The sequence below is a fragment of the Phacochoerus africanus genome, chromosome X (genome assembly GCF_016906955.1).
Source record: "Phacochoerus africanus isolate WHEZ1 chromosome X, ROS_Pafr_v1, whole genome shotgun sequence".
In the NCBI taxonomy this organism is placed as follows: domain Eukaryota; kingdom Metazoa; phylum Chordata; class Mammalia; order Artiodactyla; family Suidae; genus Phacochoerus; species Phacochoerus africanus.
The window spans coordinates 129300462-129325473 of record NC_062560.1 but is presented as its reverse complement, the minus strand read 5'-3'; the positions used below and the strand labels follow the sequence as shown (position 1 = coordinate 129325473).

Here is a 25012-nt window from a genome sequence, read left to right as displayed (position 1 = left end):
ACAGCAACGCCAGATCCGAGCCACGTCTGCAACCCACACCAATGCCAGATCCTTAACTCACTGAGGGAGGCCAGGGATCGAACTCACAGCCTCACGGTTCCTAGTTGGGTTCGTTAACCACTGAGCCACAAAGGGAACTCCAAGATTTCTTTCTTTTTTATGGCTGAGTAATATTGTGTTGTGTCTGTACAGCACATTTTTATCCATTCATCTGTCGGTGGGCACTACGGTTGCTTCCATGTCTTGACCCTTGTAAATAATGCTGCACTGACCATGGGGGTGCACATGCCTTTTCACGTGTTCTTCACTTAGTGTTGACATGAGTGCAGGGTGAGGCATAACGGTATTTTCCAATAGGTGGCCAACTGATTGAGCACCGTTTGTTGGCGAGTCCTTCCTTTATACATATTTTCTTTATATGTCACCAGAGAGAGTGTATTTTTAAGTAATACATGCGTATGATTCAAAATCCAAGCATATTAAAGCGTATACAGTGTAAAATCCGTTTCCCTTTCTTGCCTTTCTCCTGGCTACTCAGTCTCTCCCTCCGGCTGCGAGCATTGCGGATTTTCCTTCCAGATATATTCCGTGTGTATACAAGTGTATTTCTTTTGGACACTTTTTTTTTTTTTTTTGGTCTCTTGTCTTTTTAGGGCCACATCCGCATCATATGGACGCTGCCAGGCTAGGGGTCGAGTTGGAGCTGCAGCTGCCAGGCTACACCACAGCCATAGCAACATGGAATCTGAGCTATGTCTGCAGCCTACACCACAGCTCGTGGCAACGCCGGATCCTGACCCCACCGATGGGAACTCCACAAGTGTATTTCTTTTTAGCTGCATCTGCGCATGCAGAAACTCCCAGGCCAGGGAGTGAACCCACGCCACGGCAGCAGCCTGAGCCACAGCGGTGATAATGCCAGATACTTAACCTGCTGAGCCCCCAGGGAACTCCTACAAGTACATTTTTTGAACAACTGGTAGCAAACTACGTTCCCCTTTCTCAACAATACATTTTGGAGACTGTTCCATATCAGCACATATAGATGTTTCTCGATGTTTTTAACAACTTCGTAACATTTCACTGTATGGAGATTCCGTGATAGACATTTTCTCGTTTGCACTCTTGTGCAATGCTGTCGGGAATCTCTTTGCACATTGGCTTAGGTAGTCAGGTGCAATTACGCTTACAAAAAATTCTTAGAAGTGGAATTTCTGAGTCCAAGTTATACAAATGTCAAAGACGGGTAGAGGTCAAATTGTTGTCTTGATGCCAGTTTCCCCTTCCAGCAACAGAGCACCCAAGTGCTTGTCTCTGCAGCCCTCCCCCCCAAATACAGTGTCTCGTCGCGTCACTGTATCAATGCAGAGTCAGTGGTTCATGAGCGGTATTTCGCTTTCATTGAATTTCTTTATGAGTGAAGCTGAGCATCTTCTCCTATATAAAAGCCATTTGTATTTGTTTCTACAACATGATTGAAATTGCGACCTATATCTTAAATCCTTACACGGGCTGGCTTGTTCAGTTGGTCTTTCTATCAATTCTTATGTTTTTTTCTCAGTTTTTAAGCATTATTATATTAACAGGCAGTATATTTCAAAACTAAAAAAAATATGTTTTAAACATACATCGAGACTTTCCCCCTCACTCCTGTGTCCATGCATCTGAACTGCTCTGCACACCATGCTGTACCTTAGTGTGTTCCTTTAAGGCCTGCAGGCAGCTGACAGGGACGGGAACAGAGGCTCAGCATCGCTCCGCATCAGGGAAATGCAAATCGAAACCACAGTGGCATGTCACCGCACATGACACAATGGCTGGCATCAAAAAGGCAAGAGATAACAAGGGTTGGTGAGGATGTGGAGAAAAGGGGCCCCTCTGTGCTGTTGGTGGGAATGTCACTTGGTGCAGCCACGGTGGAAAAGAGTACGGAGCTTCCTCGGCACATTAACAATGGCACAACCACATGATCCAGCAATTCCGGTTCTGGTTACTTATCCAAAGGAAACGAAAACACTGACCTGAAAGGTATATGCACCCCCATGTTCCCAGCAGCTTTATTTGCAGCAGCCACCGGATGGAAGCAGCCTAAGTGGGCATCGGTAGATGAAAGGATACAGCGGCGGTGTGTGTGTGTGTGTATCTCCACACAAGGGGACTCATTCAGCCATAAAAATGGCATCTGGCCATTTGCAGTGACATGGATGGAACTTGAGGGCATTATGCTAAGTGAAGGAAGTCACGCAGAGGAAGGCAAATGCCAAGGCAAAGGCCGTCTGATCTCACTTTTGTGGAGAATCTTAAAAACAGAAGCTGAGCACTGAACTCAAAGATACAGGGGACAGCATGGGGTTGCCCGAGGCAGGGGCTGGGGGGGGGGTGTGGAATGGGCCGAGGTGGCCCAAAGGCACAGCCTTGTGGTTATCAAATCGACAGCTCCTGGCGACTGTAGGCAGTAACATTGAATTGTCTGTTTGTTAAGAGAGGAGATACTGAAGATTCTCCCCGAATATATATATATATTTTGTCTTTTTGCCATTTCTTGGGCCGCTCCCATGGCATGTGGAGGGTCCCAGGCTAGGGGTCCAATTGGAGCTGTAGCCCCCGGCCTACGCCAGAGCCCCAGCCACGCGGGATCCGAGCCGCGTCTGCGACCCACACCACAGCTCAAGGCCACGCCAGATCCTTCACCCACTGAGCAAGGCCAGGGGTCGAACCCGCATCCTCATGGATGCTTGTTGGGTTTGTCAGCGCTGAGCCACAACGGGAACTCCCTGCCTTTATCATATGTGAAATTTCCGTATTTATTTCTAGTTCAGTTTCTAGGTTTTTTTGTTATCTTCCGCTGATCTCTCTGCCAATTCATATGTCAGCCTTTTGCTTTTGCTTCCTTCGAGCTGCTCCCAGGGCACACGGAAGTTCCCAGGCCAAGGACTGACTCCAAGCTGCAGCTGCAGTTCATGCTACAGCTGTGGCAACGCTGGAGTCTTTAACCCACTGTGCTAGACTGGGGATCAAACCCGTGTCTCTACAGTGACCCAATCCGCTGCAGACAAATTCTTAACCCGCTGCGCCACAGCAGGGACTCCTCCTATGCCATTACCACACTGTGTTAATTATGGACGTTTTACAGTTGCCTTTAATACCAGCATGGCCAGTCCCCTTTGATTGTTCTATTTTCAGAGCTTTTTGCCTTTTCTTTTCCCACTTGAGCTTTAGCATCGGCTTGCATACTTTCAGAAGAAAACCTGTCTTTATTGCGGGGGGGGGGGGGGGAGGTTATGTTAGATTTTTAAAATAACTTAAAACTGACCTTATGACGTTGACCCTTTCAATCCAAGAACAGGATATGTCTTTCCAGCTGCTCGAGCTGGCTTTTCTGTCTTGCAGGAGTACTTCCAGTTTTTTTCACGTTGGTCTTTACACAATTCCTGTTAGGCTTGTGCCTGTGTGGTTTTTTTTAAGTGTTGCTATGGTAACTGTTGTTGTTTGTGCACCTAGGGCTACCACCTGACTTCCTCAGAAAACAGAACTTGAGCCATAAAGCTTCTTGGCCAGTGCTTTGCTGGGGTTGCAGTCGCAGGGCAGTGCGAGCGATGGAAAAAGGGAAGGAAGGAAGGGACATGCAAATCGGTGTGTTTCTGAGAAAATACAGGTCGTTTGAATGCAGGACGGGCTCTAAAGGACCCTGGGCACTGCAACAGCCTTGTGCACCAAAGAAGGGAGATCATTTCTCTGCTGGTTCCCTGTGGCTCTTGTCTCTCGCTGTCTTTCTGGGCAGCCGCCGGGAAAGTCCGTGTTTTGTGGTGCAGCCTCTCCTCTGAATCCAGAAGCGGTGGGAGGAACTGGCGTATTTGAGGGTTGACCGGGGCTGGGGGGCCTCGCAGGATGGGAGGGACTCACGGCAGAGGCCCTGGCTCCCCGCTCAGCCAGCAGCCAAGGCCTGCAAAGCAGGTGGGGCCAAACTGATATGGAGATGCACAAAACCGGGTCCAGTAGCAACATATTGATATTCTGTATCCTCTTACCTTCAAATTCTCTTACTTTCTGTTGTAGTTTTTCAGTTGATTCTTTGAGGATTTCCTGTGTACAATCATTTCATGTAAAATAGAGAGAGTTGCACTGCTTCTTTTTTCAATTTTTAGGTATCTCATTTTTTTCTTCTTCTCCCAGTGTGTTGGTTAATACCCTGTGGGAAGCAGTAGTATGGACGATGGGCAAGCTTATTTTGATGTTGACTTTTATAGGCAGGCCTTCAATATTTTCTCATTAAGAAAGATATTAGAGGTTTATATCCATTGAACAACAAATCCCCATTTCCTCCCCCGCCCCCAGCCCCCAGCAAGCACCATCCTGCCACCTGCTTCTATAAGTTTGATGTGTTAGAGGCGTCATAGAAGTGCAATCAGGCAGTATTTGTCCTTTTGTGTCTTCCAGATTCATCCATTTTGTGACAAATGGCAGGGCTCTTCCTGTGGCATCTGGAAGTTCCCAGGCCGGGAATTGAACTGGCACCACAGCAGCAACCCGAGTTGCAACAGTGACAACACCTGATCCTTAAGCCATTGAGCTGCAGGGGAACTCCTGCTTCCTCTTTCTTTTTTTTTTTTTTTTTTGCTTTTTAGGGTCTCACCTGCGGCACATGGAGGTTCCCAGGCTAGGGGTCGAATTGGACCTACAGCTGCTGGCCTACACCACAGCCACAGCCACTGCCACGCCAGGTCCGAGCCATGTCTGTGACCTACACCGCAGCGCACGGCAACACCGGATCCTCAACCCACTGAGCGAGGCCAGGTATTGAACCTGCAACCTCATGGATCCTAGTAGGATTCGTTTCCGCTGTGCCACAATGGGAACTCCTCTTTCCTTCCTTTTTTAATGCTTAATAATGTTCCATTGTATGGACATAGCACATTTTCTTTGTTCAGTCAGTTGTCGGTGAACACTCGGCTTGTTTCTGGGTCTCGGCTATTGTGCACGATGCTGTCGTGATCATGGGAGTGCAGGTATCTCTTTGAGATCCTGATTTAAATTATTTTGAGTCTATACCTGGAAGGGGCATTGCTGGCCCATGTTCGTATAAGGTTCGGTTATGCAACATAAATTATTTCTAGAGAGCTGCTGTACAGCAGGGTGCCTCAGAGAATGTTACTGAATGTGAGTGAAATATTCCATGATTCCTGTATTACCGAGTAGTTTTTTTTTGTCAGAAATCATTGTTGAATTTTATTGTTTTTCAGCATTTCTAGTGATGCTCGTGTGACTTTTTCATTAAATCTAGCAAAGCAATGAATTCTTTTTATATATATAATGATTTTATTTTCATTATAGCTGGTTTACAGTGTTCTGTCAATTTCTACTGTGCAGCACGGTGACCCCGTCACACATACATGTCCACATTCTATTTTCGCACAAGACCGGGCTCCATCATAAGTGACCAGACATAGTTCCCAGTGCGACACAGCAGGACTTCATGGCTCATCCATTCCAAAGGCAATAGTCCGCATCTCTGAACCCCAAGCTCCCAACCACCCCACTCCCTCCCCCTCCCCCTTGGCCACCACACGTCTGTTCTCCAAGCCCATGATTTTCTGTTCTGTGGAAAGGTTCGTTTGTGCCCTATATTAGATTCCAGGTATAAGTGATATCCTGTGGTATTTGTCTCTCTCTTTCGGACTGACTTCACTCAGGATGAGAGTCTCTCGTTCCATCCATGCTGCTGCAAATGGCATTATGTCCTTCTTTTGTGCGGCTGAGTCGTATTCCATTGTGTGTATATGTACCACATCTTCCGAATCCAATCATCCATCGATGGACATTCGGCTTGTTTCCATGTCTCGGCTGTTGTGAATGAACATGCGGGCGCACGTGTCTCTTTTAAGTAGAGTTTTGTCCGGATAGATATGCCCAGGAGTGGCATTGCGGGGTCATATGGAAGTTCCAGGTATAGATTTCTAAGGAACCTCCATACTGTTCTGCATAGTGGCTGTACCAGCTTCCATTCCCACCAACAGTGCAGGAGGGGTCCCTTTTCTCCACACCCCCTCCAGCACTTGTTATGTGTGGACTTCTTAATGAGGGCCATTCTGACGGGTGTGAGGTGGTATCTCCCGGTAGTTTTGATTTGCATTTCTCTAATCATCAGGGATGCGGAGCCTTTCTTCATGTGCTTGTTGGCCATCTGTATACCTTCCTTGAAGAAATGTCTATTCAGGTCTTTTGCCCATTTTTCCATTGGGTGGTTGGCTGTTTTGCTCTTGAGTCGGATAAGTCGTTTGTATATTTTAGAGATTAAGCCCTTGTCAGTCGCGTCATTTGAAATGATTTTCTCCCATGCTGTAAGTTGTCTTTTTTTTAATGGTTATTTCCCCAATACAATTTTTTTTCTACTGTGCAGCGTGGTGACCCAGTTACACATACAGGTATGCCCTCGCCAAGGGGGAGGGAGTGGGATGGACTGTAAGTTGTCTTTTTGTTTCCTTTCTGGTTTCCTTTGCTGTGCAAAAGCTTGTCCGTTTGATGAGGTCCCATTGGTTTATTTTTGCTTTTATTTCTGTTGCTTCGGGAGACTGACCTGAGAAAACACTCGTAAGGTGGATGTCAGAGGCTGTTTTGCCTGAGTTCTTTTCCAGGGGTTTGATGGTGTCTTGTCTTACGTTTAAGTCTTTAAGCCATTTGAGTTTATTTTTGTGAAAGCGATGAATTCTGTTAATAGCTTATCTAATATTAAACCACCTTTACATTTCTAGAATAAGCCCCAGCTGGAGAAGGTATATTTTTTATTGTGTGGTTGCAGTATGTATACTAATATTTTATATTGGCTATTTCCATCGATATTCATAAGTGAGATTGGTTTTTGGCTTTAAATTGGGCTTTGTTTATTTCTGTACAATCTTCAGCAGATTTTGGCACAAATGTTATACTTGGCTCACATAAAAAATTGGAAGTTTGCCATCTTCTAGAATATTTTAAGTAGAGTTGGAATTAACAGCACTTTAAAATTTTGGCAGAATTCCCCTCTAAACTGTATCTCGTGCTTTTTGTGTGTGTTTAGATCTTTGTCAACTGTATTTCTTTTGTGGAAATTGATCTGTTTAGTCTATCTTTCCCTAAGTCAGTTTTCTAAATTATACTCTTCCTGGAAAAGTGTCTGTTTCATCGTGGCTATCAAATTCATTCCATGTAATTTCATGAAATCGTCTTACGATTTTTAAAAATTCATTTTCATTCCTCTGCTCCTTTTCCCCTGTTGGTTAGGCTAGTTGGTGTTTTCTATTTTATCGATTTTCGGTTTTGCAGCGAGCCAGCTTTTTGATTCTTAACTAGGGCTCCTTTGTAGCTTTTCTCTTTAATTTTCCCTTTCTATTTATTGATTCCTTCATTTGATTTTGGTATATTGTAGACGTTGGAAACTTGGACTGACTGCATGCTCCTTGTAGGGTTTTAATTTGCAAGCAACACACATGTTGAGAGGGCTGGAGAACCAGCTTTGAGGTTAAACAGCCAGGAAAAAACACCCCAAACCACAACTCAAAACTGGTTCTGGTGAGAAATCCGCTGTCACTACTGCGTACCTGCAAAGCACAACGTATGGCTGGTTACTCTAGTTCTTGATTTAGGTCTTGGAGCTCGTCGTCCTTGTCCCTGGAGGGCTGCGGCACATGCCGAGGCCACGTGCCCTTCATCCGCTGCTGCGACCGCTGAGCCCCTCCCCCACCCCAAGCCCCGGCCCGGGTAACTAGATGGTTATTTCATTAGGTGGCATCTGCTGAAGCCATCTCCAGGCTTCGGCGTCAGCAAAGACTGGAAGGGAGCCTGGGAAAGAGGAGAGACATGAGAAGGAGCTAGGGAAATAGGCTGCCCGCATTTTGGAACCAATCATTTGTTGGGACACTTTCAGGGGCAGGAAACCGGCTACTGAACAGGCCGCCCGAGTAACTGCGAGGACGCCGAGTGTCCCCCGAGAGTGTCCCCCGAGAGTGCCCTGCGCAGCCCAGGGCGGAGCCGGGCGCCCCTCGTCCTCCGGACGCTGGGCCAGGAGGCAGCCGTGCCCTTCCCGTCTAGTCCGCTCTCGTGCCCTTGAGGCGTCCTTTAAGCCTGGCAGCTGGACCTTAGAGGGGTCACCTTTTTGTTTGCAGCGGATCCTCTGTGCCAGTCTGTCAGGACCCTTTCGCGCCCTGGTTATGCCCTGGAGGGAGCGTGGGAGCGAAGACCCTGGTTTGGGACGAGTGTGCAGAGCCCAGGGTGGGGCCTGGGCCCAAGCAGAGTTGGGTGGTCCCTGGAGTATGGAGTCTGCGGGGGTGGCGCTGAGACCGTGCAAGGCGAGTGTGATGAGTCAGAAGGAAAAGGAGCTAAGACAGAGCTTGAGGACGTGCCGTCGTCGGAGAGCGACAGGAAGGAGCTTTTGCACAGACGGAGCGGAGCGTGAGAGCAGGTGGCTGGATGCAGAGCGGCAGCAGCGGGGGACGGGGCGGACACGCGGGCAGGTGGGACACGAAGGGCCACATGGCCGCAAAGCGCTTGAGTGGTTTGCAAAGGAAGGCCACCCAAAATCAAGGGACGCTGCTCCCGGACCCAGGCAAGTGACAAGGTGGAGCTACAGTGTGTGCGGTAGATGCGCTGGTCAGCAGCGTCCGGGGAAAGCCGCCGAGGTCTCCCCGGGCCGCCAGCACCTCCTGCTCGGAGCCCGGAGGTGGACGGCAGCTCTGCGTCGGGTGCCCGAGGAACTGGAAGCTGGCGGCTTCTAGCGCCACCACCATGTCCGCGGACCCCCTGCCTCTAGACTATACGGGCCACCCTCAAGAGCGTCTTCGGGGTCTTTTTCTTTTTTGGCCACAGCCACGGTAGGTGGCCGTTCCCCAGCCAGGGCTGGAACCCGGGACACAGCAGCCACCCGAGCCGCTGCCGTGACAACACCGGATCCCGAAGCGCTGCGGGTCGCCAGGGAGCTCCAGCCGTGTGGTTATGTTGGAAGAGCCTCAGGCGAGGGGCCCGCGGCCCCACAGGGGCCATTCCTGTGCTTCCACGAGGAAGACATCGGGTCTGCCGGTCGTTTTGGGACTTCATGCCTGCCTGTCTGTTGGCGGGGTTTTGCCTGGCCCGCTGGGGACGTCTTTGCTGGTACCAGGACAGGGAGCAGCCAAGGCAGCGCCCCGCAAGCAGGCACGCACCGGGAGCGAGGAGGGAGTGGACGCGGCCAAGCAGGTGACGGAGGAAGACCCTGCCCAGCTCCGAGCAGAGACGGGACCGGGTTTGAAGCGAATCGAACAGGTTCCCTCGGCAGCTGGGTTGAGACTAGGCTGTAAGGACAGACAGAGCCGAAGCGGTGACCGGGGAGAGACGACGATGCTGCGACGGGCCGAGAGAAAGGCCTCAGGAACGCCAGCGAGTCCGGGCCCGGCCCCGGAGGCCGGCGCTGCGCGCCCGAGGCCTGGAAGCCTGCGGCAGGGGCGCTGTCAAAAGATGCCTTGTGAACGGCCTCTGCTCACTTTTGCTTTTGCAAGTTCGCTCTAGAGAATCGTAAACCCATTTTCGGCCACCATAAATGATAGCATTAACGTCTACGAATATACATCACGTTTTGTGCACATGTTTGAAAATTTTTTGCCAATCCGAGGGGCAAATGTATCACATTTTTAATTTGTGATTTCCGGTCATGTGATTTGGGGCCATTTGTTTCTTCTGTGAAATGCTTTCGTATCTTTGGCCCGTTTTTCCTAGTAGATCATTTACATTTAGCTAGTTTTTCACAGGAGCTCTCTTTTTTGGCTGCACCTGCGGCATACGGAAGTTCCCAGGCCAGGGATCAAACCTGTGCCACCACCGTGACAACACTAGATCCTTAACTGCTAGGCCACGAGGGAACTCCCATAGCAGCTCTTGAGGTATTTTGTTTATTAAGTTGTAACTCCCTTCAAAGGAATGATCTCAGCTATGTTCAAGGGGTCTCTCGCCATGTAGATATTGCTGAATTTTTGTAAGCACATCCCGAAATTGGTTCCTTTATAGTTTCTGTGGCCTGTTGGGCATTTCGCAAGCATACTCATGTCATGATTAAATGTAAAAGATTAAAGGGAAATGGAGAAAATATTTTTATTCTCCTGTGTCGGGCCGGCCTGCCCCCGCGTCTGCTGTCCCGGGGCTAAGGGTGGCGTCGAGGGGAGATGGGGAGCAGAGCTGGCTTCCCTCTGCGGGGAGCACCTGTCTCTTGCCTCATCTGCCTTCCTCCAAGCACCGTGAGCCACGGTGACTGGCTCTGGGTCACCGCGCCAGGGCCTGCAGGGGAGCCTCATCAAAGTGGGGCCTCCTTCCCTTGCGGAGTAGAGCTTCACAGGTCCACCCCACCGACCTGGGACGTGCGTAGCCCAGGCCTGTTGGCCGGAGACTTTCCCTCTGGGTAACTCGGCTTCCATATCACAATTTGCCTGGCTTTATAGGGACATGCCAGCTGGCTCCCCTCAAGGGCTGCTCTGCTGTCCCCTCCCAGCCTCTTTTTTGGTGGTTGTTTCGGTTCATCACCAGCAGTTCCTATTTCACAAGAAGCAAGTCTGTTACACTGTGGCTTTTAGTGTTGACAAGTCAGTGGTTTGGGGTCTTTGGCCACGAGCATGGTGTAACTAGAAACTAAACCGAAGTTTAAGTTGTAATGTAACCCCACCCAAATTTTCACACCAAGTGAGAAGTACACTCCTCAAAGTCTTAGACCCTAAAATGTTATTCGGATCAATATGACAGAGTAAATAGGAAAGAAAATCAATGTATTGCCAGATAATTCACCTCCAAGACAGATGCTTGATGCAAAATGTTTTTATTTTTGAGACTGCTTGAACTTTTAAGAATGGATACCTTTCATATTTTTTTAACTAGTTAGGCACAGGAAGGAGAGGCAAACTGCTTCAATAGCCTTGATACCAAATTCATAAGGCGATTACCATACAACAAAGAAAACTATAGATCAATCTTACTAGAGACATGAGAAACTAATTCCAGATGTGTCGTATTTAAATAGAAGAAAACGAAATATAATTTCTAGAAGCAAATGTGGTAGCATCTCCATCTAATCTAAACAGGACAGCAGAGCAAAAACTAGAATGGGAAAGGCAGATTTTTGACATGTCAAAGTAAAACACTCTGGCCGGTCCTGCTGTGGCTCAGCAGTAGCGAACCCAACTAATATACAGGAGGACGCGGGTTCGATCTCTGGTCTCACTCAGTGGTTTAAGGACCCAGCGTTGCCGTGTGCTATGGTGTAGGTTGCAGAGGCGGCGCCGATCTGGCGTTGCTGTGGCTCTGCTGTAGGCTGGCACCTGCAGCTCCGGTTCGACCCCTAGCCTGGGAACCTCCATATGCCGCGGGTGTGGCCCTAAAAAGACCAAAAAAAAAGGCAAGACAAGACAGGTCCTTTATTGATTCATTAGGTTAGTCCTCAACCAATGTTTATTTAGTGAACAACTCCTGAGTAGCAAGCATTCTTTTAGACATTAGCACTTCAAAAACCACATAAACTTATTAGGCACATGACAAAATACTAAAGTGTTTGCAGCACATGTGGCTGAATCACTCTTATCAATCGTGAGCAAAAGGTCAGCAGCCGAGTTAAAAACTGGGCGAAGTATTTGCAGAACGGTTTACAGGTGCTCTTTTTGCTTTGGCCTGTGTGACTGCTGGAGCTTTAAAAGAGGTTTTTTCTGAGAAAGAAAGTCACATATTTCTGACTACGTGTTTATATAATTCCCCTCTGTGAAACTCATCAAGAAGAATGAAAAGAATCCAAAATAGAGCAGGAAGATCCAACCAAGTCATGGAAAGACCCAGATCACTTATACGTCTCATCTGCCCCCCCCCCCCGCCCCCCGCCGCCCGCCTCGGGCAGAGTGCAGTTTTGACAAAATGGGAGAAAGCTTTCCAGAGGATTCCAGTGAAAAATCCCTGACTTGGAGATGATGAGCCAGTGACATGGGCTGATCCTCCATCTGGATTCTCAGAAGTCAGGAGCGGAACAGGAGGGGGATTCAAGCGTGGGCAGGTGGGCAGCGGGGCAGGGCGTGGGGCCTAGGCGAGCACGAAGGGCGCCCCTGCTCGAGAGCGCCCACACTCAGCTGCAGGGAGACTTGCTGGCGGCCGGGCTGGTTCTAGACCCGTGCTCATCGAGTCACTCAGCAAACCTTTCTGCATCCCGATGTGCACATGTGTTCCGCATCAGCAGGAAGGAGGCCATGGGAATTCGCCTTGAACTGTGAGCAATAAAAAGAGTCTTCCTTCTGACAGATGGATTTGCTTTGAGCCAAGCTGGTAATGACACCAAGGTCCAGCTGAGGCTGTTCTCCTCTCTGGGCACCTGGGGAGACGTGCGCGGGCAGGTGCCCCCTGGGCCTCGGCTTCTCCCAGGCCAAGACAGGAGCTGAAATCCACGCCGTGGGCCCCTGGGCCGAGCAGCTTCTATTGATTCACAGTTCTGTGCCGGCCAGAGGCCGGGAGGTGGTTTTGGCAACTTCCTGTCTTCGAAGCGCCGTTTAGAGCTGATGAACCAGCCCAGAAACATCCCTCCGGGGCCGTGAGCACCGAGGCCCAGGGGCCGGCCGGCGCAAGCTGGTCCCCGTTTCCCTGCGGGTCCTGTTCGGAGAAGGCCTTTCTAGGCGGCATCGTTAGGTCAGTGGCCGCCCCGGTCTTTTCAGGGCGGGTGGAGGTTGCGCGTGTAAGTGGGAGTCTGCGGTTCAGGCACGATCCATTTGGATCGCATGCGGAACGAGGCCGAGCTTGCCCTGGACACCATTTTAGCGATGTGTCCTCAGTGCAAAAAGCTCCCACAGCTCGAACCTCAGCGCCCGAGGGACCAGGTTTTCCGAGGGCTTTTTCCAAATCCGCGTCTTTCGGGAGACAGCGAGGGCAGGCAGGCATCTTGGAGAAACCGGTTGCTTCGTCTCACTCCTTTCTTCCTGCCTCTCGTGCCAGGCGTCACTCGCTCGGGGTCACGAGCCAGGCCGCCGAGTGACACTCGGAGGAGCGCGTACTCGCTGCTGGGCGCCTCGGCGCCGCCGCCGCCACCTGCTGCGCGCAGGTGCGCAGCAGCGAGTGTAGACCTCGCGGGACCTGCGGGCAGGTTGGAGGAGGTTTCATTGAATCCACCCCAGGCGCTCAGACCAGTTCCGGGCACACGTTAGTGCTCTTGGATATTCTGGAGGGTCTGTGTCACCGCGTCAGTCTTTCGCTCTTCTCGTCAACGGACTCCCTCGGGGATGCGGGTACTATTTTTTCCTTTTTCATCGTAGTGCAAATGTACACACACCGCTCCTGAAATCATCAGTGTCCAGTTCAGAAATCACGAGAAGCCACCCCGGACACGCCGTGGAAGCAGATCCTGTGGGCCCGGCCATCTCCGGGACAATGACGGGAAGTCATTCCACGCCTGGGACAGGCCCAGCTCTATCTGGTAGCAAGCACGAGGTTACCGGCCATCAGGCTGAAGGGTCATGGGCCATCCCAGGACGAGTGGCTCTGGGCCAGGACAGAGACGGGGGGTATAACCTGCTGCTGGAAATTCCCGGCCCTGCCCTTGGGCCCCGGGCCTCTGGGGTCCCGGCAGGGAAGCAGGAGGCAGAGTAGAGCGCGCGGAAAGCAGAGCATTCACCAGAATTTCGTTTCTTCCGTGATCCTTACCCTCTGCAGCACCTCACAACCCCCAACTGCTGAGTGTTGGCAGGTGAGGCCACCGGGAAGGCGACGGCGCTCAGGCTTAAAGGGTCCTGGCAAATCACCGACAATCTCCGAGTTGTCACCCTTTGGTCACCTCTTGTTCCGGGACCGCGTCCAGGATGCCCGGGGGCCTCACTCGGCCGTCAGTGATTGAGCTGTTGCTGGGCTGTCTGAACACCAATTTTTACGAAGTGCATGTCAGTAGCAAGACAACAACGGCTGCAGCTTGAGTTAAAGCACCAGCTCCACACCTTGGCTGCCTGCAGGGCCTTCGCAGCACGTTGCCCTCGTGGCCCCTCTAATCCGAAGCACCTCTCGCGGCCTGACAGCCCTGGGCAGAGCAGTGCAGAAGAGTGACCCGGGCAAAGCCATCAGGCGGCCGGAGTCTGAGCACCAGACCCTGGGGGTCCGGCCACTGGGCCAGGCCCGCGTGGAGCACGGCACGGGTCCGAGGGCAAGAGGCCCGCTGTCCCACCGGCAGCTTACGTCCAAAACTGCCATTGCCAACATGACAGCAGCCTGGAAGGACCGAGTCCGAGGGCTTCAAGTGCAGCTCCACATCGGCTCCGTCCCGCCCAGGCCGGCTGTGGAGGCAGGTTGCTGACCCGTCCTGTGCACACGCGAAGGAAATGACTTCATAGCTTTGGGATTTTGCGCTCCGGAGGGGGCAGGGGGCCGACTCCGCTGAAACAAAGGGACAGGAATCACTCTTGCCAGAAAAGCAGTTGAAGTCAGAGGTGTCTCTTTACAGCCGCAGAGACTTTCAGGATGTTTCTCAGCTCATTTCAGTGTCTTTCGACAGTGGCTGCAATCCAGACGGGCCACTTCAATGTTATTGCCGTGAATTCTGGAGCCCAAAAAGTGAGGCCTGCTCTAACCTTTCTTGCGCGAATGGAACTGAGGGCAGGAATGAAGTGCACAAACTTCTTTCTCCACTGTAATCTTCTTTCTTTTCTTTTCTTTTTTTTTTTTTCTTGTCTTTTTGGGGCTGCACCCGTGGCATATGGAGGTTCCCAGGCGAGGGATTGAATTGGAGCTGCAGCTGCAGCTGCCGGCCTACACCAGAGCCACAGCAACACCAGATCCGAGCCGCGTCTGCAACCTACACCACAGCTCACAGCAACACCGGATCCTTAACCCACTGAGCGAGGCCAGGGATCGAACCCCCATCCTTGTGGATACTAGTCGGATTCCTTTCCACTGCACCACAACGGGAAGTCCCCATTGCAATCTTCAGCCTTGATAAGCTGCCTGATTAATTGACAAAAGCTCATTTTAGCTGTGTTTAGCCGGCGGCCCAGTTTCATCCCGAACAACATGCTGCAACATCTGGAAACAGCATTTGCTTTGTCTGAGTTCAAAGGTCCTGCTTAGAGACGCCGTCTGTGGGGTCACCATCGCACCCCGTCCCAAGCCCCTGGATCTGTGAGGAACAAATCCTGGTCATGAGGTTTGTTGTAAACCCACAACACTTGTCATGTTTCTCAAGAGTGGTGTTTTCAACCTATAGGTCTAGGACGCCACGAACTTGTGTGTGAATTCATTTATTCGCAGAGCCTTTACTGAGCAAATATTGTGTTCTGGGCACCCGAGAACAAGCAGTGATCAAGACACCAGGAGGGGGCAGGGGTGGGCGTGGGGGCCAGACGTTACTCCCCCAACACACAGACCAGAAAGAAAAACTCTAGGTATTGAGAGTGGTTTGTGCTGGGGGGTCCGAGGAGGCGACAGTTACGTTATGGGCTTGGTGACAGGAAGCTGAGATCTGGCGAAGGGATATATCAGCAGAAGGAGCAAGGGGGGCAAGGGCCCCGATTCAGCGTGAGGCGCCTCGGGGTGGGGTGGGGTGGCAGAGGCGGCCGCGTGCAAGACACTGGGAAGCCTCTGGAAGGGGCTCATCAAGCCAGCACCGTGGATGGGTCCTCTGCTGAGAATGAGTTTCTGGGAGGACTCGGGCTGGGGCGGCTCCCTCGGGGGCCCCTCGGGGGTACATGGAATGTTTCGCAAGAGGAGTCAGCAGAGCTTGGCTCACGACTTGGACTTGAGAGTAGAGCAAGGTCGGCAGGCAGAATGACCGAGTGGGTTTGGGGCACGTGAAAGTGAGGGCTTCGCTGGGGGCACGGTGACACTGAGAGGCGAGGTGTAGGTTGGCCGCGGCTGCCTTGGCAAAGCTCTGGCGGCTGGAAGGTCAAGGCCTGGGCGTCTGGCGCGTTACATGAATGACCTTGTTGTGGCTCGATGACCTCTGTCTGCAAACGAGCGGACATTCTGAGGTATTGAGGACTAGTTGGGGCGTGAACTTGTGAATTTTGGAGGCGCAAACACGTCACTCCGTAGGCCCGAGGCCACGCTCTCTCTGGAAACAAACTGCGGAGTCAGCAAGTTGCGCTGGTTCAGAGGCACTGCGCCCCGGGGCTCCTGCTGGCGAAGGAGGAGGTGCAATGAGCCTCTAACACCGCCGGCCCTGGGATCTGGACACAGCTTTGTGTTCGAGAAAGGAGCACAGATGTTTTCCCACAAGGTTACAGGATGTTGCAGGGGTCTGGCGCTGGAGATGATACTGGTGCGGTGTTCATGAGTCACCTTAGTGGCCGTGGCAGGAAAAGCCGATCTTTTGATGGTCAGACCCCATCCGTGCGCAGTGGGACACCACTGCCATTCTCACTTCTAAGTGGCTTTCAAACCCATACTGTTTTTCTGTCCATTTCTCATTGGCTCACTGCAGTCACACCACAAGGGCGGTTTCTTAAATTCTCCATTTAACGGATGTCACGACTGAGGTTCTTTAATGGCTCAAGGCCACCCAGAAAGTCTGTCCTGAACTGCTGACCTTAGCCTGCTCCATGACCTGCCCAGCTGAGGAGCCCAAAGACAGAAGCGGGGGTCCGAGGCAGCCGTGTGAACATGACCCCGCACGCGGGCTGTCAGACAGGCCACGTTTTCACATGGACGACTGGTAGGCGAGCCCCCAGTGACCACCCCTGCAACCGCCTCTCCCCTGACATGTATCGAACTCACTTCTCTGCATTGTAAATGTTGTTGATGGAGTTCCCGTCGTGGCGCAGCAGAAACAAATCCGACTAGGAACCAGGAGGTGGAGGGTTCCATCCCTGGCCTCACTCAGTGGGTGAAGGATCCGGCGTGGCCGTGAGCTGTGGTGCAGGCCGGCAGCTGTAGCTCTGATTCGACCCTTGCCTGGGAACCTCCATATGCCACAGGTGTGGCCCCAAAAAGCTAAATAAATAAATAAATACATATATATAATTAAAATTAAACATCGTGGCAATTCTCACTTAAACAAATAAAAATAAATGTTCCTGTCACTTGAAGGACATCCCTAGACAGTATCATACGTGGAGTGCTTACTACTCAGCCCCGCAAAGCATGAAACCATAGGCCATTGGCAGCAAACGTGGATGCACCTACACCTTATCATGCGAAGTAAGTCGAAGGGAAACAGCATCTGAGATCACTTATATGCGGAATCCAAAATATGACAAAAATCAACATATCTATGGAACAGAAACAGAGCCCCAGACACAGGAAACAAACTCAGGGTTACCAAAGGGGAAAGGGGCTGGGGACGGATGAAGTAGGAGTTGGGCCTTAGCAGATGCACGCCGCTGTATGTGACAGAGAGAAACGAGAAGCACGGGGAACTATATTCGCTGTCCTGTGAAAAGCCATGATGGAAAAGAGTCGGCAAAGAACTTGCATGGGTATGTGCACAAGCGAACGGCTTTGCTGTAGCCGGAACCTCGCACGGCTTTGGAGCACAGCCTGGGTGGGTGCAGGCTTAGAACACGCGGACGAAAAGAGGTTTCCCTTCCTGCGTTGTCCCGGGGAGGCGGGATGAGGCTCTTCTGGTCCTTCCCTTTCCCCTTCGCCCATCATGAAGTGCGTCTCTCGCACCCTCTGGGGCTGACGTATTCTTGTTTCTTGTGTGACATCATGAGGAAGGCATGGCTTTCAGTGCAGTGGATGGATGCCAGGCCCCTGTCATGACTGTGTTTAGTGAAGCTCAAATTGTTCCATCTTCAGCTTGGCTCCTGGGTCCTTTTGCCAACGGGCCTGCGGAGGTGTTTCGCTGTGGAGAGGGTCACTGTGGCGCGGGCCGATGGCTTCCGGGGTCTCTGTCGCTTGTCCCTCTCCAGAAGTCCAGAGGCCTGCTTCCACCTGCTTAGCCAGGGCTCCATCACGGCTGCTTTGGGAGGACCCCACCTCTCAGGCGGAGATGGAAAACGAGATGGGGGCCGGCCCGCCCGCTCCCGCGATCTCGCCCGCAGGCCGCGCTGGAAGCCGCGGCGGCCCAGGGGGCGGCGTACCCGCCTGCCTTCGGCCCCAGCCCCGGGTCCCGCTGGGCCTGCGACTCGCGGATGCCCGCGGCGTTTTGGTTCTCCCTCGGTTTTTCCGTCTGCCCGCTTTCCTGCTGCCTGGGAGGACATCAGCAGATCCGTGTTGAACGAATGGCCGTGTCATTGTCTGCCTAGCGGCGGGCACACCCCGGGGCTGGAAACCCAGTCCCTGCAGCTCTCTGCCCCTCTCGGCAGGACCCCTCCTCCATGTGCATCATCTGTTTTTGAAGGATGAGAAATCGGCTTCTGTAAAACTAAGAGCAGTTGAGTTGAAACTCGTTTCGGCGTCCAATGCGACTTCCTCTTTTCAAATCATTTTTGGGAAGTACAGCAAAGTTCCTCTTCACATTTCCCTACCCAAGTGGCCTTGGGAAAGTTTGGGGCGCCCCAGGGCCACAGGGCCGCCTCTCTCGTCCGCACGGGCTCCTGCTCGGGTTTAGTGGCTCCGCCCCGTCCAGTACCTCGTCCCTCAGCCCAGAAGGACACAGACCCGCTGTTATTCCGCCCGTCTTAAAAACAAGGACCGACATACCCCCCTCCGCCCCTGAGAGTTGGGCAGTGTCGCTCAAGGCAGAACCAAGCCAGGGCTCACCTGCCGGGCCCCGGCCCCTCCTGACAGCTGCCCTGAGCGTGGTTCTTCTGTTTGAATCATCAGTGGGGCTTGTGTAGAAAGACAATCATGCCTCTCTCCTCGCCAGCGTGTCTGATGTTTCTTTTCTCGCCGAGCAGTTCTCTACAAGGTAAATAGCCGTTCACACGGGCTATGGCACAAGGGCCGACAAGGCCTCTGATTGGAATGTATGATACTGGCTTTTAGATTAGAGGTAAGAAAGCGTCCTTCCCGTTCCTCATCACTATGATGTTTTTGAAGCCTGAAGTGCACACGCCTGGGCTGCATCGGTATGATGTGCTTGGGCTGCATTAGTTGTGCTGACCGTATACCTCTCGCCCACCCGTTGGCACGAACCCCATCCCCGCACGCCCCAGGAATGGCCAAGCCTTAAAACCACCGACTCGAAGATGGTGCGCTGGCCCTTTGCTCAAGAGCCGGGTGGGCTTTGCCTGTCACCGCGAAGGTGGCTGGTGGACTCTTCAGCTGTGCTGGGCATGCAATAGGGTCTTGGCAGAGTGCGGGCAGCAGGAGCCACGGGCCCGGTAACTCCCCGTTGAACTGCCTCTCCGCAGGCCTGGCGCAAGCGCTGGTTCGTGCTCCGGCGGGGCCGGCTGAGCGGCGACCCAGACGTGCTGGAGTACTACCGGAGCAAGCACTCGAGCAAGCCGCTGCGCGTCATCGACCTCAGCGAGTGCGCCGTGTGGCAGCACGCGGGCCCCGGCTTCGTGCGCAAGGAGTTTCAGAACCATTTCGTCTTCATTGTCAAGACCACTTCCCGAACCTTCTATCTGGTGGCCAAGACCGAGGAAGAAATGCAGGTGTGGGTGCACAGCATCAGCCAGGTCTGCAACCTTGGCCGCCTGGAGGACAGGGCAGGTGAGAGTGGAGCGGGCGGCGCTGGAGGGCTCCGGGAGCAGAAGGGCCGGGATGCTCCCCGGCGCTGCTGCTGCTGCTGCTGCTCTGTCCCCATCGTTAAGCCGTGCTGGGAGCTCCGGCTTGTCTGCTGTGTATTGGGCTGTTCGGTACTCGCTGGCGGAAAGACTGAGCGGGGCGGCTTGTCACAGGCAGGGAAGACGTCCTCTTAGCGCCAGGTGGCTCGAGCTCTCTGCAAGGGGAGTCAGCTCTAAGTTTGGTCTGAGCTGTTTCTGGGCAGTGAGAGCAAGTGACTCACGACGCTGGCTCTTTTCTTCTCACTCTCGTTCTCTCTTTTACACACACGTGCAGACACACACACACACACACACACACACACACACACTGCCTGTTCTATAGGATATGCTGGCTGTAACGCACTTGGGGTTACAGTTACCTCCCCTTTATGCATTTTGTCATTGGGCCCCTGGCACCAAGGCCTGATGCTCAAACTACAGGACCTCAAATCTAGTTGCTGTTAGCCTCTTAGTCTAGTAGACAGAACCCTCGCCCTAACGCCGTCCCGGCCAAGGTTGCTCCAACATTACGGCCGGGCCTGTTCTCTGATCATCTGCCGCGGAAATAGCCACCTTCTAACACTAGGTGGCGCGGAAGAGTCAGACTTGCCTCCCTCTGTGGGTCGGGGCGACTGCATCGTTTCACTTGGTTAGCAGGAAGCACACACACCCGCACATGAGTGTCCCATGAAAGAATGGCACATGCATTACCCTTGCCACAACAGATCAGGTTCACTTGCAGAGCAGCAGTGAAGCCGTCCTGGCCTGGAGTCCGACGCTGTGCAAACCAGCAGAGGCTCCCTGACCGCCTTCCAGCCTTGCCGCTCACTCTTGGCCCCCAGTCCCTGCCTTCAGCCCCGCCTAGATCCTATCCGTGTGGCATGTCGTCGCCTCTGTTTCTGTCCTCATCTGCGAGTTACGCTAAAACACAGATACGTGATGGGAGATGGAAATGAGTAAGGCACAGGGCAGAAGCCAGAAAGCTCTCGCGCGGGGCTGGAGGAAGCCAGAAACCCTCCTCTGGCCTCTTTCATCCCCTTGTAGGCTCCCGAGGTTTTAGGAGGATGTCAGAGCTGGGCTCTCTTCAGCTGAGAACCCAGAAGCGTGAAGGGCTCGTCTCTGCGGCCCTTCACATACAGTAGTTGGCTCTGTCTCCACCAACCACAGGTGTGTGTCCTGGCCGGGAGCTCCGTTAACGCTTTTGTGTCCTAGCTCATCCTATCCCTGACGGATTCTGTGGCATGCGTGCCATTGGCACATCGGCTTTACGGATAAGGAGACGTGCAGCAAGCGGATCACTTGCCCAAGATCACAACAGCTAGATATGAGAGCCTCGGACTTGAACCCAGGCAGCCCTGGGCCACTCTAACTCAGGAATCCTAAACTCCTGCCAGCTTGGTTCAAAAGGGAAATAAAGTCAGGCTTTTCGTGGGCAGTCAGTCTGAGAGTGTGACTTTTCGTGGGGAGTCTTTTCCGCCTCTGCCTTAGACATGCTAACGGCGGAGGCGTGTTACCTGTCTGTCCCCTCCAGGCTCTGAGTCCAGTCTGGGCAGGGTCTTTGTATCGGCTGTCTTGGCAGACTTGGAACGGTTCCAGGCACATAGTAGGTGCCATTGTGGGCGTCTAGAGAGACATAAATATTTTTATACGCATACATGCATGTGTGCACACACGCATCCGTGGGTATGTGTGCATGTATCTGCTACGCATTGAGTATTCGTTGAGCGAATAAACAGTGACGCAGGGCCGCGGCTGAGGGCCGTAAGGAAGCCGTGCATAGACTGTCTAAGGGCAGGTTCGTAGGGCCAGAACGCTTGGGCTTTTGCTCCTAATCGAGTCAACACTTCACCCGGGAACACAGGCCTTCTGTCGCTGACGCTGTTTCTAGCTGGGGGAAATGGCCTCCTCCTTCAGGACAAATGCCTACGGGGATTTGCCTCTTCTCTTGGGCCTCTGCCACGCTGTTGGGGACACGGCGTTGCAGCCGGGACCTGGTTTCTCACGCAGGTTCCGCGGAGAGCCCCCCGCCGCCGGCGGGCGCGCAGCCCTCTCCCGCCAGCCCCCTGCACGCCGCCCGTGCCGTCAGCTCCTCCTCGCCGGGGGGGGACCCGAGCACTGGTACCGTTGCCACTGAGGAAACCAGAAGTGAGTCAGAGTTGCTCTTCCTTCCTGATTATCTGATTCTGTCCAGCTGTGAGACGGGGCGGCTGCACCACGCCAGGTACGCTCTGCGCCCCACCGCGCTCGCCTGCCTCTTGCACACGTGCTCGCGGCGCCTGCCGAGGGCGGGTCGCTTCGCTCCAGCATCTTCTCGTGGCTGTGTCTGCAGGGACAGAGATCCCTATCAGCCACTACAAAGGCTGAAGCATGTGGCACACCAGACAAAATGAGTCATGTGTTCGGCCTGGTGGTTTTCGTTTCTAACCTTGCATTTTCATATGCATCTGACACTTAGAGGATGAAAAAATCCACAAACCCTTTCGTGCCTGCATCAAGGGGTTGGTGTGACCGAGGGTGGTAGCTGTCACTCTAGAGGTGAAAAGGAAGGCGGCACAAGAGGCATGGCGATGATGCCAGCGTGGGTTTTAGGGCGGATCGCTGGTGTCGCTGTGGGACCAGCTACAGCTGCCGGGGCCTTGCCGCATTTCCGCCCAATCCCTGTGCTTTGCTTCCTCCAGTCTACCCACCAGATGCGACAGCTGGTCGAACTCAGACCGCTCACTGGAGCAGACTTCATCCGATGACGTTTTTGTGGACTGCCTGCAGCCCCCGCCCTCCGGTAACTTGAGGTGCCCCTCGCGCCTCGGCAACGGGTCTCAGGAGGCGCCTTCCACGAGGTCCCAGGCTGCCCTGATCTGGGGGAGAGACCACTTTTCTCTCCCGTCGCCAGAAACTTCCTTGAATCCCACCATCCAGATTGATAAAAACCAAGGCTCCTTGCCCTACGGGGCGCAAGAACTAGATGCTCTGGCCAGCACGCCACCTCCCCGGCCCCCCAAGCCAAGCCACCTCTCTGAACGGCGCCGAGAGGAGCAGGTCCCGCGCAGCCCGGCCCGCAGCATCAGGAGGCCCGAGTGCGCTGCGGTGCCGCGAAGAGTCTCTCTGTCTGGCTTAGACAACGTGCGAGCCGAGAAAGGTAAGTAGTCAGGTCCCGGATATTTGTTTGGAGCCACCCAAGCACCCGCGTGGTACCCAGGGGTGTCTTTGGCCTCACCCGGACCCAGCTGCAGTTGCTCCCTCCTGCGTGCCAGCTGCGTCCCGGCGCTGGACCATAGCGCTTCTGTGTTTCAACAACCCCGCCAGCCTCATTTGTCACATCCCAGCTGACGGGTCCTTCCCGAGTCAGCCCCGTCCAGGCCCTGCTAAGGGGGCCCTGACGGTCTGGCGGGAGCCGTCTTTTGCCTTTTCCTTGGTTTATTTTTAGGGGTTGCCTCTCGCGCCCCCTCCCTTTCTCTCTGTCTCTCTCCATCCAAATGGAATCACGCCCAGACCGCAGCCTATTAAAGCCATGTTTTAAAGGAATTCGGGAAATTTAAGGAATGCAAACGCGAATTGGCTAAGTCTCTCATTGTGACTGAGCAACTACGTCACACCGACAGCCCCCCATGTCCCTAGTGATGGAACCATTGCACGCGTTATTCCCTGATGAGATGAGTGTATGCTGATGACAGAGAATGTCTTTATGTGATAACGTGTGCCCAGCGGACCAAAAGGGAAAACTGAAAGAATGGTAAGCAGGTTTGGAAAGTGAAGGGAGTAAAACCAGTGAAATACTCGAGTGTGAAAAGGCATCAAAAGTCTTGTGTCGGGGTTTCCGCTGTGGCTCCGTGGATCACGACCTGACTGGTGTCCATGAGCATTTGGGTTCGATCCCCGGCCTCGCTCAGTGGGCATCCACTGTGTGTATCGCTCAGCAGGATCCGGCGTTGCCGTGAGCTGTGGATGCCTCGTTGCTGGGGCCGTGGCGTAGGCTGGGGGCTACCGCTCCGATGTGCTCCCTAGCCGGGGAACTTCGGTGTGCCTCGGGTGCAGCCCTAAAAAAGGGGAAAAAAAGGCTCATATCGGGAGTCCCCTGTGGCGCAGCAGGTTAAGGATCAGGCGTTGTCACTGCTGTGGCTCAGGTGTGACTCCCGGCCTGGGAACTTGCACATGCCGCTGGTAGGGCCAAAACAATGTTTTTTAATGTCTCATAGCAAAGAACAAAAAGGGAAAATATGAAAGTTAGGTGGTCATCTTTTACACAAACTGCAACGAAGACTCCGGCCTTTGGTAGGTTCTTGACGCCTTTGGGTGTCCTCCCACGGCGTTCCTGTCGGGGAGTCGGGTTGTTCCAGGACCCGGTGGGGAAAGTCTACGACCAGCGACCAGCGACCAGCGGTTGATCTCACGCTCAAACGTCTCCCGCCCAGTGCGTGCGATCCTGGATTCAGGACCTTGCGCTCACCTTCCCTTTGAGAAGCTGTGAGAGGGGAGGGTGTGACATCTCCCCGCTGGTTCGAAGCTTCCCTCCACCTGCTCCCGCGGGGAAGGCGTAGCTCCCTGCGGCCCATCGCGCCTCGGCCCAGCAGGCTGGGTCCCTCCCGCGGCCGGGACACAGCGCACTCCCATCTGGTTCATCCTGACGCTAGTGTTTCTCCATGGTCTCTGTGCACACGTCTCGCTCTGCATGATGGATGCACAATCTGTTCTATTTGGGAGCGGGACCTGTGATGTGTACGGCTCTAGGGATGAATGTGGGAGATTATCTTTTGCAAATCAAAATGAACTATCTTGAACTGTTTGAATTTCCCGCCCCCTGATCCCTTAAAGGCAGTTAACATAAACCTTGAATTATAGGACTTCTCCTCGTGGCTCAGCAGTAACGAACCTGACTAGTATGCACGAGGATGTAGCTTCGATCCCTGGCCTCGCTCAGTGGGTTAAGGATCCGGCGTGGCTGTGAGCTGTGGTGTGGGCCGCACACGCGGCTTGGATCCTGTGCGGCTGTGGCTGTGGCTGTGGTGCAGGCCGGCAGCTGTCACTCTGATTCGACCCCTAGCCTGAGAACTCCCATGTGCCAGAGGAGCAGCCCTAAAAAGACAAACAAAACAAAACAACAAAAACCCCCTTGAATTACAGAAAGTTTCACACACATTTCCAAAAGGGGGGCAGGGTTTAACAGCCCCCGCGTTCCCCTCTCCATTGACCGATGACTGATCTTACTGCATCTATACCATTGTACTTGCCATCATTTCATTCACAAATACTTTAGCGTATATAAAATATAAGAACTGTTTTAAATTCCAGCATGTATATCACCTGTATTCCTTGAAGCATCTTTCCTGACTTAATGTCTATAGTGTTTATATTCCTTAAGGTTTTCAATTGCAAGTGATTATTTAATCAGCAACATCTTTAACGCAACACGTTCCTCACTTGCTTTG

At 53.0% G+C, this 25012-nt stretch overlaps 1 protein-coding gene across 3 annotated transcripts in view; it reads left to right on the top strand.

Moving 5' to 3' along the window:
- The window catches only part of GAB3 (GRB2 associated binding protein 3), a 51224-nt gene that overhangs the window by 5777 nt on the left and 20435 nt on the right, over nt 1-25012 (top strand). For all 3 annotated transcript variants that reach the window (XM_047764490.1, XM_047764493.1, XM_047764492.1), the window contains exons 2-4: nt 19233-19536; nt 21597-21810; nt 22268-22725. In XM_047764490.1, coding sequence (XP_047620446.1) covers nt 19233-19536; nt 21597-21810; nt 22268-22725 — 976 coding nt within the window. The remainder of the gene's footprint in view (nt 1-19232; nt 19537-21596; nt 21811-22267; nt 22726-25012) is intronic.